At 39.8% G+C, this 13,504-nt stretch overlaps 2 protein-coding genes across 3 annotated transcripts in view; one reads left to right on the top strand and one right to left on the bottom strand.

The window, feature by feature from the left end:
• The first annotated feature begins 1,027 nt into the window (after positions 1-1,027).
• The window catches only part of LOC131159694 (protein SLOW GREEN 1, chloroplastic-like), a 31,757-nt gene continuing 19,280 nt past the window's right edge, over positions 1,028-13,504 (top strand). Inside the window, exon 1 of one of the 2 annotated variants that reach the window (XM_058114801.1) lies at positions 1,028-2,300. In XM_058114801.1, the coding sequence (XP_057970784.1) occupies positions 1,185-2,228 (1,044 nt within the window). In that variant the 5' untranslated portion in view covers positions 1,028-1,184 and the 3' untranslated portion in view covers positions 2,229-2,300. The remainder of the gene's footprint in view (positions 2,301-13,504) is intronic. The other variant, XM_058114802.1, reaches the window with a different exon arrangement.
• Positions 8,818-10,012, bottom strand: LOC131160893 (uncharacterized). Its single transcript, XM_058116768.1, has 2 exons — positions 9,924-10,012; positions 8,818-9,238 (listed from the first exon to the last, which is right to left on the bottom strand). Exons 1-2 carry the CDS (start codon positions 10,010-10,012, stop codon positions 8,818-8,820), a joined length of 510 nt encoding a protein of 169 aa, XP_057972751.1.

The raw sequence follows: 13,504 nt of genomic DNA, 5'->3' as shown, positions 1-13,504 counted from the left end.
TCGTTATCTTCGCGACACATCTAATATGAGTTTGTTTTACTCAAAAGGAGTAAGTTTGTGTTGAAAGGATATGCTAATGCTGGACATCTTTATGATCCTTACAAAGTTCAATCACAAATAGGCTATATTTTTACGTGTGGTGATACTGCTATCCCATGGTGATCTGTAAAACAAACGATCACTGTTACCTCTTCAAACCATTCAGAAATATTGACAGTTCACGAAGCAAGTCGTAAATGTGTATGGTTAAGAACTATAATCCAATACATTAAAGGGACAAGTTGATTATCACTGAAGAATGACACGCCAACAATATTGTACGAGAACAATGCAACATGTATTGCACAAATCAAAGGTGGGTACATAAAAAGTGATAGAACTAAACATATTTCACCAAAGTTCTTTTATACTCATGAACTTCTGAAGAAAGGAGATGTTAACATTTGCAAAATTCGTTTAAGTGATAACTCAACAGATCTATTCACAAAAGCATTGTCAACTTCAATTTTTAAGAAACATGTACAATTTAAGGACATTTCTTAATTGATTGCATTTTTTAGGGGAAGTATGAATATTGTACTCTTTTTCTTTCGTTAAGATTTTGTCCCACAAGATTTTCCTTAGCGAAAGTTTGAATGAGATATATTTATAGTGTATAGTCATTCAAGAGGAAGTATTGTAAAACATGTATATTTATGTGAACGACTATCTAAATAATAGGTTACAATCTTTGGTATGTCTATATAATGGTTTATTATGTGATTAACCTTTGAGATACTAATGTATTTGTCTATATAAAGATATATACAATAAAATAAGATAATAAGATAATTAACAACGTCTAGTTCCTGAAAAACTAGACTACTAATTTTTTATAGTTCCAAACTTTTTGCATTTCTATTTCATTTCATTTACAACAACTCTAACCTTGTGAATAAGATGGCATGGGGCATGGTGAGATGTCGCATGGGGCATGGTGAGATGTAACCTTTTTTTTCTTTTTGCTAGGCCCACAGTCCGGTTTGGGAAAAGCGGGCGGAAGCCTCGCGAAATTGCTTATTTGATGATATTCAACCCTCTTTTTCACCCCTTCCACTGCGCCATCATCAGGGTTTTAGAGCTCCCCCCTCCCCCTGTCTCTCTCCCTCCTGCTTGCGCGCAAGGCATAATAAAACCATATCGCTATGGAGGCTCTTGCCAAACTCCGTTGCAGCAGGCAACAGCCACTTCCCCTCCCGGTTCATCACCACCGCGCCTCATTCTCAGGACCCATTTCTTCAGTCTCCCTCAGAACACCGTCGTCGTCGTCGAACAGATTACGGGTTATCAGAGCCTCATCCTTCGCACAGTCATCCTCCTCCGATCGTTTTCCCCAAAACCCCAATTCGCCCAAAACCCCATTCTCTGAAACCCTCAGTCCCCTCTTTAAAACCACTTGCATCGCCATAGCAGCCGCTGCTCTGTTCTGGGCCCGCTCCATCCACAAGCCCATCTTCGCCGCCCCAGTCGCTACCGTCGAGCCCACCAAAGAATCAACGAATGGTGTGGCAGATGAAGAGAAGGAGAAAACCTTGGAAGAGTATTTGGTGTCGCACCCAGATGATGTGGACTCTCTCAGGTCCCTTATGGAGCTCAAAATCAAGAGTCGCAAGATTAACGAAGCGATAGACATTATCGACCGTTTGATTACAATTGAGCCCGACGAACGCGAGTGGCCGTTGATGAAAGCCCACATTCATATCTACAGTGGAGACGCGGAATTGGCGAAAATGGAGTTTGAAGAGATACTTGAGAGGGACCCTCTTCGTGTTGAAGCTTACCATGGGCTTGTAATGGCGCAGTCTGAATCTGGAGGAGAATTAAATGGTGTGATCAAGAGAATTGATGAGGCAATGCAGAGGTGCAAGAAGGAGAAGAAGAGGGATGTAGTGAGGGAGTTTAAGCTATTGATTGCGCAGGTTAAGGTAATTGAGGGGAATTATACTGATGCTTTGAAGGTTTATCAGGAGCTTGTGAAGGAAGAGCCCAGAGATTTTAGGCCATATTTATGTCAGGGGATTATTTACACTCTGCTGAGGAAGAAAGATGAGGCGGAAAAACAGTTTCAGAAATATCGGCGGCTTGTTCCAAAAGGACACCCATATGCGCAATTTTTCGATGATAATATGATTGCAACACGGGTTTTCTCTCAAATGGCAGAAAACCAGAGAGCAGGTTCAAATAGGTGAGAGAAATGGGTCCACCGTTTTGATGAGGTGAAGAATGGCTGGTTCAGGCATGGTTGATCCCCATGTAACAAGGTTTTATTTTTGATCCAACTCTTTTTATTCTGTTCCTAGCCCTCTTTAAAGCTTTGGATAGTGGTTCTCATGATCTTTTATGCAGTTCGGTTAATGTCAATCAGACCATAGGGACGCCCAGCTAGATTTTTATGGTTGCTTGAATGGTTAACTGTGTGGTTGAGTCTTGGTCAAACATATATTATGAGGGTGAAATATACCTGTTATGTTGATGGAGAAATGAAAATTTTGCTGCCTAACTTTTTTTAATGGCATCCTATAGGTTATGTGGATTGAATATGGCAATCAGGGCATGATTCTATTTTCTATGAGTAACTGAAGTACCTTATATCATTTAGTGCACCAAACAATCAGAGAAGATCATCACACAGAATTGTAGCTAATTCCAAGTGATGGTTAAAACTTGCAACAGTGGCATTTTATGGAAGTTTGATACTGGTACTATTGCATCAGTTGTCTGTTGACCCCAATTGTGCAATCCAACTTTCAGTGGACACGCAGACAAACCTCCAAACCTCTCTCTCTCTCTCTCTCTCTCTCTCTCTCTCTCTCTCTCTCTCTCTCACACAAATAACTCTAGAAGAAAGAAAAAAAAAAACATAAAAGAAAAGAACAAAAGGAAACAATTCAGAAAGCTTCGATGTTATGGCCTATTAGCACCCCCCTTGCAGATTCAACAAACCTTTTTCCAATCAAGTTGAACCCATATTTGTTTTAGGGAATGATCTTCCCCATCTTTAATGCAAAATGTATATTTGATTTGCACCATCTCATGTGCTCACTATTTTGATGCAGCTGCGGGTACTTGATTTATTCATTAATTTCTTTTCCTCCCATAATCTGAGAACCACAAGAGTTTGTGAATTCTTGCTTGAGAGTTGGATTAGTGAATCACCTCATAGTTCATTGGAATGTGATGTTACCAAAATAAGGTAGAGAGGAAAAATAGAGGAGATTTGAGAGAGACGGTGGGAAAAGAGGAGAGAGTACAAGGAGAAGAGAAAAAGAGAGGAACGTAGGATAGAAATAACAGAGAGGAAAGTTTTAGTTGAAGTTTTCAACTGTATTCTAACAATCTACCTGCCCAATACACATAACTAAAGTACTTATAATACATGGGGAAGAGAATAAGAGAGGACTGTAGGGGAGAGCAAGAGAGAGCAACAGGAAATTCGGTTCAAAGTTGACAACTGCGTTCTGACAATCTAACTGCACAATACACTTAAAAGAGGTACTTATTCACTCAATATTTATAGTAAAACAAGTAATTACGAAGCAACTATTTAAAAAAACTTGTAGTACCCTGAATTAACCAAAACTTCTACAATAACCTTGTTTTTAAGGCAGAGTAGAAATCTTAATTTCTAAATTTACTACTGCTGTACAAGAGCTTAAAATTCTTTATTAGTGGTCTGCCATCAAAACTTGGCCTTGGGTTTTGAAATGGCACGCTAGCAGCAACTCCATAAGTTGGAGCAAAGGCATGCAATCAATAAATCAATGGTGGCATGTAGGCATGAACTGCATTGTATCCTTTATCACAATGGGTCAGTGGCAAAAGAAATCTCCAATGGCAAGGAACATAGAAGGCTCCAATGTCATCCTACAATAAGTCTTCCAAACCAGAGATCAGTTTAGTATCCAAATCCATTGGCAACTCAAGATAGTATGCATTGAATCCATATTCTAGAATGACAGAAAATGTTTCATAGTGGATTTGGTTAAGAATCATGTGGAGGGATAAGAAGCTGGGGATGGAGGCACATATTCAATGGATAGAGGTGACATCATCTCAAGGGGGTCCTCAATAATAGATTCATTGACGAAGGAATTTTCAACAAACTTTTGATTTTGATTCAGTGGCTTAGTCATATTTTGGGCCTGAATACTATTGGATATAATGGGCTGTGTACATTGGGCCTGTATGTGCTGGGTAATTGAAGCCTGCCGTTTATTCATAACAGAATCTTTTTGAATACCCAAAATCTGGCCCAGATGCAATGTAATATTTAAGTACCTGGCCCATTCCATTCCCGCAGCATTTCATTTGGATTCACATGCCCCACTTTTCACTAGTACTGGCACAGTCATTCTCCAATTAGATGAGTAGCATTAAATCAATTTATGCGGAGTCCAAGTAATACCTAGGCTGACTTTGCAATCTAGGAGATCCTTCTTATATTTCCCTTCAATTTCTCACTGAAAAGTCTGAATCTATCATGAATAATACCTGTATTTTGCCATTGATGGTGAGTTTCTTGCTTGCCTATGCAAATTCCTTCTGAAATTTGTGCAGGGAATTTACAAATTTCATGAAAGAAATTCAGTTGGTGCTGGCAGAGTAAATTTCTTCAATTTCATGGTGCAGCTATTGAAATTTTAACTGATTGATGCAGATTTCTTATGATGGATGCAATTTCTCACACTTAAATCTCCAATTTTGCAGGGTAACTTTGAGTATCACATAGAAAACTAATTTCTTGTAGGAAATCATAAAATATCACAGTTGAGTTTCAATCTGATTGCTGGTTGCTTAATTCTTCCCAAATTTCTAAGATTTCCCGAAATTACGATCAAAATATCGTGATAAGTTCAAATTCTCATGGCCATAGAAGAAACAGCACAAGTGAAGGAACAACAAAGGATTACTGCCATTGGTGCATGCACCATGTGTGGTGCTGGTGGTATGCATCCAGCAGTGCGTGAACTCACTGTTGATGGTGTTTCTGGTTCTAGATTCAATTTCTATTGTGGTGGTGGTATCTGCGATTGACAAGTGGAAGTGTTGGAACAAAGAGCTCAGTGATTGAAGCTCAGGCGATGGCATGTTCTCTTCACATCTTTGCATGATCTGAAATAGACCTTTCTTTATTTTTTCTTTGTTGATTACGGTAGACCCAGATCTGCTAGATGCAAGCAACAGCAGTGCTGTGGATGATGGTATTGGCGTTGCAATGATGGGTAAAGTAACACACAGACAGGACTGTGATGGGCTGTAAGAACTAAGAAGTTCCTACCCTGCTATTCACAAATTTCTGTGATTTTATTTTATATTATTTTTGTTATTATTATTTTTAAAATCTGTTTCTTTACTGTGCAGAAACAGAAACAGTAAGCAGAAAGCAGAAAACAGCAATGATGCCAAACAGACCGTGAGGGAGTGGTTTAAGGTCTCATGAGGGTTAAGACAAGGGGATTCCCTTCCCCTTTTTATTTACGTTATTAGTTGATGTGTTGAGTAGGATACTAGCATGATTACCCATGCTTAGGGCCTTAGCGTAATTCAGGGGCTTAAGGTAGGCAGGTGGGTGGTTGTAGTGTCCCATCTTCGAATGAAACCCTTCTTTTTCTTGAAGATGCTGTTGTCAAATTTTGGAAGGTTTCTAAGCTTAATTAAAACTTTTGAGAAAATTTAGGCCATGGGAAGGAGTGTGTGAGAGAGTATTGTCGTTTAAGCTGGTTGCGCCATTTTAGACTACCCCCTTTTACTTACTTCAGTCTCCCTCTTGGAGGTAATTCTAATTCCTCTACTTTTTGGGATTTGGTGGTGGAGAAAGTGGAGTGGATACTAAGGTTGGAGGGCTGGAAGAGGGCATATTTATCCTTAGCAGGTTGTATTACTCCCATCAATGCTGTTCTTTCTATTAGTTCCTTCAGTTCTGAGAGATTTTTTGTGGTTGGGTATAGGGGAGGGAAGAGGGAACATCTTGTTAACTGGGATAGGGTTAGAAGACCCCCAAGTTTGAAAGGGGGTATAGGCCTTGAAAAGTGGTGTCTAAAAGTATATCTCTAGTTGGGAAATAGCTATGGAGTTTCTCCTTTTAGGTTGACTTCTTATGGCACATGGTAAATTAGAAGCAAGTATGGTTTGCATCATAATGGTTGAGATACTAGAGGTAGTGGCAATGCTTCTTGTGCAAGCCTTTGAAAACTTATTTCAAGCTGCTAACTTATTCTTCCCCCTTACCTGTTTTTGAGTTGGAAATGAGAATCTTATTTTTGGTTTTTGGAGGACAGTTAGGTGAGTGAGGTTCCTTTGGAGTCTTTGGTCCCTCATCTTTTCAAATGGTCTTTCACTCATTATTGCCTTTATTGATGCTTTTGTTTCTTTGGTGGGGGCCTCTCTTTCCTGAGATTTTCGTATTTTTAGAAATCTCAATGAGAGAAAGGTTGATAGTTTGACCATTTGTTGGGAGATGAATGATTCAAGGATTTGGGTCATGGATACTTTTGGTTTGTTTTCCACAAAATCCTTTTTCTCTCTGTTGTTGAAATCCCTAAACCTTTTTTCTTTCCACTTGAATAATTCCAGTTGGAAGGCTAGGGTTCCTTTCAAGATGAGGGCTTTCATGCAGATTGTGCTCTTAATAGGCTTAATTCTAATGATTTGTTGCAGTTGAGGAGGCCTTATAAGGTATCGGTCCGGATATTTGTATTATGTGTTTAGAGTGGAGTGAAACTAGTTATCCCTTGTCTCTCCATTGTTGGATGACTAAGCAACTTTGGGCTTATCTATTCTTAATTTTTGATCAGGCATTGGTGCTACTATTGATTGTTGATGCTTCTTTGTTGGTGCATATATAGGTGTTGGGAGGACTAAGAAAGGGTTGGTTTTATGGAGAGGCGGCGCTCCCTCACATTTTTTATTTGATTGAATTGTTTTCCTTGCTTCTTTTGGGCTCATTCTTTGGGTTTCTTTCGAGGAATTTTGTTTTTAGATCTTCGAAGGTATTGGAGGACTTTAATGTTACGAATTTTTTTTTTTGGGTCGTAGGTGGGCAACTTATCCTCTAATCTTTGTACTTTTCTCTTTTTTCTTTTATTGAAGTTCTCTGTCTATGCAAAAAAAAAAAAAAAAAGAAAGAAGGAAGAAATAAGCCAAAATGGAGAGAGAAACAGGGGAAAGAAGCGAGAATACAAGTAGGAGAAAAAAAGAGGAATGCAGGAGATAGACATCTAGACAAAGAAGTAAGAAGTTTGATTCAAAGTTCAAAATTGCATTCTAACTAAACATTTTACTTAAAACAGAGTACGTATACACCCAACATTAAAAATAAAACAAGTAAATGTAGAACAACACCTAAAAAACTAAAAATACTCCCAATAACCCTAAATTAACCAAAATTTCTAGAATAACCAAAAAATTTGAATCTTAATTTCTATGTTCTTGCTACAAGACATGATATTTACTTTTTATTTGGTTTCTAGTTGATTCTTTGTGATTTTTCTCATCTTTGAATATTTACTTGCATTTTGTTTCCTATTCTAGACCTCACTTCTGATCTATAATTTTTTCCCCATTGTCCTTTCCCAATTATTAATTTGATTAATTAGGTTACCATTGTCGAATTCTCCTTATCGTGTGTTATCCTCCCTCCCCCACCTCTTGTTGATTCTCTCTCTCTCTCTCTCCCAACCCCTGCAAAAAAAGGTAAAGCTCTTATTTTGTTCCACATGTTAGCCCAAAGAAAATTTTTTGATTATTTTGTATAATTTTCTTGAAGTTTGATGTCATACCATTCTCTTTAGCTTTCCCCTTTTTTTTCTTTTGTCAATTTGCTTTCTTTTAGACCTTTTGGTCTAACGCAAGGCCAATGCTGAATACAAATTGTCACTCAACTCTGAATAGGAACTAGTACATAGGAGGCATTATGTAGGCTTTGCAATACTTGGAGAATAAGAATATGAAATTTAGAATTTTTGCGTTTCTCATGTTGCATATAGCCATTCATTGGTTTTTCATTTTGGGAGGGATCTCAAATTGAAAGAAACTAATGAGCTTGCTTCTTTAACTATTGTGCTCAATTCTTTTTCGTTGAATAGTGAAGTGATAAATGTGTTTGGAGCCAGACTCATCTCGGGATTTCTTGTGCCTATCTTGCGTTTCTCATTTGATCCATGGCCCTAATGTTAGTCCTTTTGCTCTTTACTTTTTAATTTGGAAAGCTAAAGTTCCTTTAAAGATCAAAACCTTTTCTTGGACTGTAATCCTTGAGAAAATTATTACTAATGAGTTGCTTTAGAAGCAAAGAATTAACAAGGCCATGTCCCGCGATATTTGTGTGCTTAGTGTCATGGACCCCCAAAATAGGACTCAAGTAAGGGCTGCGCGGCACTTTTTGAGAGCTCTCTCCCGACGAGTCAGCCAATAGTCCCGCATTCAAGCTTGCAAGCATGAGCTCCAAATAAGTCTCAATATCCACGAGAAACTAGGAACGTCAGGATATCATTTGAGCAAGACATTCATGTACAAGGAATATTAATAAAGCAATAAGATACATCCCAATCCAAGTCAACAAAACACCATAATGAAAAGGACTGCTTGTTTTATTCACATCCAAAAGGATAACCATACAAACATTAACACAAGCAATCAAAGCTTCATTATAAATCCCTGGAGAATACAATTAGAGCAGTCTCTCTCTCTCTCCCCATTTACCCCATTACATTGTCACTCCCTAACATCCTCCCCCACTCATTTAGTGATGTTCTCGTCGAATTGCTGTAGAAGGACTCTTCAATGTTCTGATGCTGGTGTTATTGGCTTGGAGTTTCTGAAATCTTGAATCTTTTGTGTGGCATGCCGAAGGTTTTCTGCCTTTTCCCAACTGTTCTCTTCTTCTCCCAACCCCATCCACTTAACCAGATATTGTTGTTGTTGACGACCTTCTTCGTTGATGACTCTGTATCCAAGGATCTCTTTGACATCTCTGTTTACAATCTGCCTTTTGAAAATTGTCGATCTCCTTAACTTTTGTTGGTGCAGATCTTCTTCAGCAACGTGGAATGACTTTAAGTTGCTAACGTGAAACACCGGATGGACTGGTTGTCTATGGCTTTTCATCCACTTTGGTTGTTCAAGTCGATAAGATGCGTGTGCCACCTCTTCGATCACCTTGATTGGACCTTCATATCGACATAGAAGCCTTTTATCTTTGCTGCGAATTGAAATGTATCTAGTGGCACTTTTACAAGAACCATATCTCCAGCTTCAAATTGTTGTGGTCATCGCCCTTTGTCTGCCCATTTCTTCATGTACTTTGAAGCTTTTTCCAACTGAGCTCGAGCGACTTCTATATTTTTTAACTAGTTCTTTGTGAATTGATATGCTTTCGGATAATTTCCCTTGTATGACTATGGACCATCAAGAGTGTGCGGGAGAGTCAGTTGTTGACCTGTCACAATCTCAAAAGGGCTTTTGTTAGTGGTAGAAGATTTCATAGAATTAAAAAAAAAATTGTGCTGTATCCAACAATGAAACCCAATTTTTTTGATTGGAGTTTACAAAATGTCGTAAGTATTCTTCTAGCATTCCATTAAAGCATTCAGTTTGACCATTGTCTGAGGGTGGGGGCTAGTGGAAAGATTAAGGCTTGACCCCATCAAGTGAAAGAGCTCTCCCCAAAATCCACCAGTGAATTTGACATCTCTATCACTAATTAGGCTTTTTGGAACACCTCAGTATTTCACTACATGCTAGAAGAATAACTAAGTTGTCTTCTCTGCTGAGCATGACTTTGAAATAGGTACTAAAGTTGCATTTTTTGAAAATTAGTCAATCACCACCAAAATTGTGTCATGGTCCTTTACCTTTGGCAATGAGGAAATGAAGTCTAAAGAGACTCTCCCATGGCCTTGCCGGTACTAGCAATGGGTCCAACGATCCCAAGGTCTTCTTTCTTTCTACCTTGTCTTGTTGACAAATCAAGCATGTTTTTGTATAACTCATTACATCATCTTGCATATTTGGCCAATAGTACCCTTGTGTAATCAGGGCATATAGTTGGTATCAGAGCATAGTATGTGCGAGCACCATGAGTGGTAACATGAGAAACAAGTCTGGAAATATAGAGCGCATTAAGGCGCTTGAGACAAGAGTGGCAAAACTCGAAACCTTGGAGACGAAGTGCTTTGAACTCCAAGGGTTGGTGGCAGAATTGTTAAAAGAGAAAGGCATGCCATTAGAGCTTGAGGCCGCCGAAGAAAACCCTAGAGGAAACCTCTATGGTGCATTGAAACTTGAGGAAAGAATTGTGGAACTTGCGAAATTCATTCAACGTATAAAATCCCTAGAGAAAAGGCCAGTCGAGCTTGAGGCCTTTCAAAGAACATTAAGCAATTGGAAGCCTTTGAGAATAGGCTGAAACATATTAAGGGGAGAGCCAATAAAGCTTGAGGCCTCCCTCCCTACGGGAGTTGACTGACAATTTTTATTTGCTTGCGGAGAATGTCAAAGATTCCATTAGTGCTCTGAAAGAAGATCTAAAGGAAATAGGCAATTTCTAGAACACTATGGACCGGTTTTAGAATGACTTACAGGAGATGAGTGTGAAAGTAAATGCAGTAGCACAGTGTCCTAAAGCCTAAAGGCCATTAATTGAGTCCAGTGAGGGAATTCTAATTAAGTTACCAGAACCTAAAAGTTATGGGGATACTTGAGATGCAAAAGAACTGGACAATTTAATCTTTGAGTGTTCATGAATCGATTTAGAGGAGGATCAATTGAACATTGCAACAGTATACCTCTTTGGGGATGCCAAACTGTGGTGGAGAACCAAATGGGAAGATATTCAACACAATTGGTGTGTCATTAATACCTGGGAGGGGTTGCAACATGCTTTGAAGACACAATTTTATCTAAAAAATGTAGAGTACTTAGCACGGTGCAAGGCGTATGATATACAACAGATAGGCTCAATAAGGAGCTATGTACGGGAGTCCAGGTTCTGATGCTTGGCATTAAACACATGACGGAATTAGATAGGCTATTCCATTTCCTCAGGGGGTTGAAGACATGGCAGAAGAACGAACTGTGTAGACAAGGGGTTAGTGACCTCTCCTCCACCCTTGCAGCTGCCAAACGTTTGGATGGTTTTTCAGATAGTTTTGTAAAGCAAAAATACCCAATGTCCGCCAATAATGAATCAAGGCCTAATAAAGTGTAGAAACCTACTAATGGGGGAAGGGACAGGGAAACTAATAGTTTTTGGAGAGATCAAAGATCTTCAACGACTAGAGAGTTGAAGGGCGGATATATAGAGTGGGGAACGTAGACCACCAATCTCGTGCTTCCTTTTCATGGGACCAGGTCGAATAGCGGAGAGCCCTGAAGGAAAGGCTTTGAATGCTCTAAAAGCTCTTCGGGAGGGAACAGAAACCCCGACGGTAAACCTAGAAGAAAAACAGGATATGGTGGGACTTACCAACAAGTCTCAAGACAAGGGCTTAATGTATGTAAACCTAATTTTGAAGGGAAAGAAGACCAAGGCCATGATTGATACAAGGGCCACTCATAATTTCATTGCCGATATAGAAGCCCAATGGTTAGAATTGCAAGTTGATAGAGATGTGGGAAAATTGAAAGCCGTAAATTCAGAAGCGTTAACCACTGTGGGAGTTGTGCCTAAAGTAGCCTGCCAAATGGGGTCATGGTTAGGAATAGTAGACTTCATAGTGGCACTCCTCGATGACTTTGATGTGGTTTTGGGGATGGATTTCCTTAAGGTTACGCGCTTGATGCCGATTCCGGCTGCGGACTGTTTGGTGATGATGGGAGATACCCCTTGTGTGGTGCGCGCTGCTTGCAACACCTTAGACCAAAAGAAGTTGCTTTTAGCTCTCCAATTCAAAAAGGGAGTGAAGAGGGGAGAACCTTCTTTCTGGGTACTACCTATAGTTTTAGAGAGTGAAGAAATAGGCGCCTTTCCGATTGAAATTAAGTGTGTTAGAGGAATTCAAGGAGGTAATCCCAGAGCAGCTCCCTAGGGTTTTACCACATTGACAACAAATAGACCACGAAATTGAGCTTCTACCTGGTGTAAAATCGCTAGCCCACGCCCCTTATCGAATAGTGCCGCCTGAATTAGTTGAACTTAGAAGGCAATTAAATGAGCTATTAGCAGTAGGATTCATTAGGCCATCAAAAGCGCCTTTTGGGGCCCCAATGTTATTTCAAAAGAAATAAGATGGGAGTTTGCGATTGTGTGTGGATTATCGGGCTCTCAATAAGGCAACTATTCGCAATAAGTACCCCATTCCTTTGATTGCATATCTCTTTGACCAGTTAAGTACACCCTAGGGAGTTGTTTTGGGATTACCTCCTTGAATTCCTCTAACACTTCCTTAATTTCAATCGAATAGGCGCTATTCCTTCATTCTCTGAAACTACAAGTAGTGCCACAAAAGAAGGTTCTCCCCTTTTCACTCCCTCCTTGAATTGGAGGGCTTAAAGCGACTTCTTTTTGTCTAAGGTGTTGCAAGCAGCGGGCACTGCACAAGGGGTATCTCCTATCATCACCAAACATGCAGCCGGAATCGGCATCGAGCACGTAACCTTAAGGAAATCCATCCCCAAAACCACATCACAATCATTGAGGGGTGCCACTGTGAAGTCTATTGTTCTTGACCACAACCCCATTTGGCAGGCTACTTTAGGCGCGACTCCCACAATGGTTAACGCTTTTGAATTTACTGCTTTCAATTTTCCCGTGTCCCTATCAACTTGCACTTCTAACCATTGGGCTTCTGTATCAATAATGAATTTTTGAGTGGCCCCTGTATCAATCATGACCTTGGTCTTCTTTCCTTTCAAAAGTAGGTATACATACATTAAGCCTTTGTCCTGAGACTTGTTGGTAATCGCTTGGCGCTCTAAGGCCCCCCAAAACCTTAAGGCTCCCACCATATCCTGTTTTTCTTCTAGGTTTACCATTGGGGTTTCTATTCCCTCCTGAAGGGCTTTTAGAGCATTCAAAGTCTTTCATTCAGGGCACTCCGCTACTAGATGTGGTCCCATGCAAAGGAAGCACAAGATTGGCGGTCGACGCTCCCCACTCCCTATATATCCACCCTTCCACGCCCTAGTCATTGAAGATATTTTATTTCTCCAAGAACTATTAGTTTCCCTACCCCTTCCCCCATTTGTAGGTTTCTACACTTTATTAGGCCTCGATCCGTTATTGGTGGACATTGGGTATTTCCTCTTTACAAAACTATCTGAAAAATCATCCAACCGTTCGGCAGCTGCAAGGGTGGAGGAGTGGTCACTAACCCCCTGTCTATGTAGTTCATTCTTCGGCCATGTCTTCAACCCCCTAAGGAAATGGAATGTCCTATCTGATTCTATCATGTCTTTAATGTCAAGCATCAGGGCCTAGAACTCCCGTACATAGCTCCTTATTGAGTCTGTCTATTGTAAATCATAC

This window comes from Malania oleifera, chromosome 7 (assembly GCF_029873635.1).
Source record: "Malania oleifera isolate guangnan ecotype guangnan chromosome 7, ASM2987363v1, whole genome shotgun sequence".
Lineage (NCBI taxonomy): Eukaryota > Viridiplantae > Streptophyta > Magnoliopsida > Santalales > Ximeniaceae > Malania > Malania oleifera.
The sequence above is the reverse complement of the archived record's forward strand: the minus strand, read 5'-3'. Positions and strand labels throughout refer to the sequence as shown.

What these genes read in the sequence shown, in the direction of transcription:
- LOC131160893 (XM_058116768.1), bottom strand. Translation starts at nt 10,012, where the DNA reads ATGCTTGATTTGTCAACAAGACAAGGTAGAAAGAAAGAAGACCTTGGG. An exon ending in ACCGGCAAGGCCATGGGAGA is followed by an intron (nt 9,239 to 9,923) that starts GTCTCTTTAGAC and finishes TTCAATTCGCAG; the next exon opens with CAAAGATAAAAGGCTTCTAT.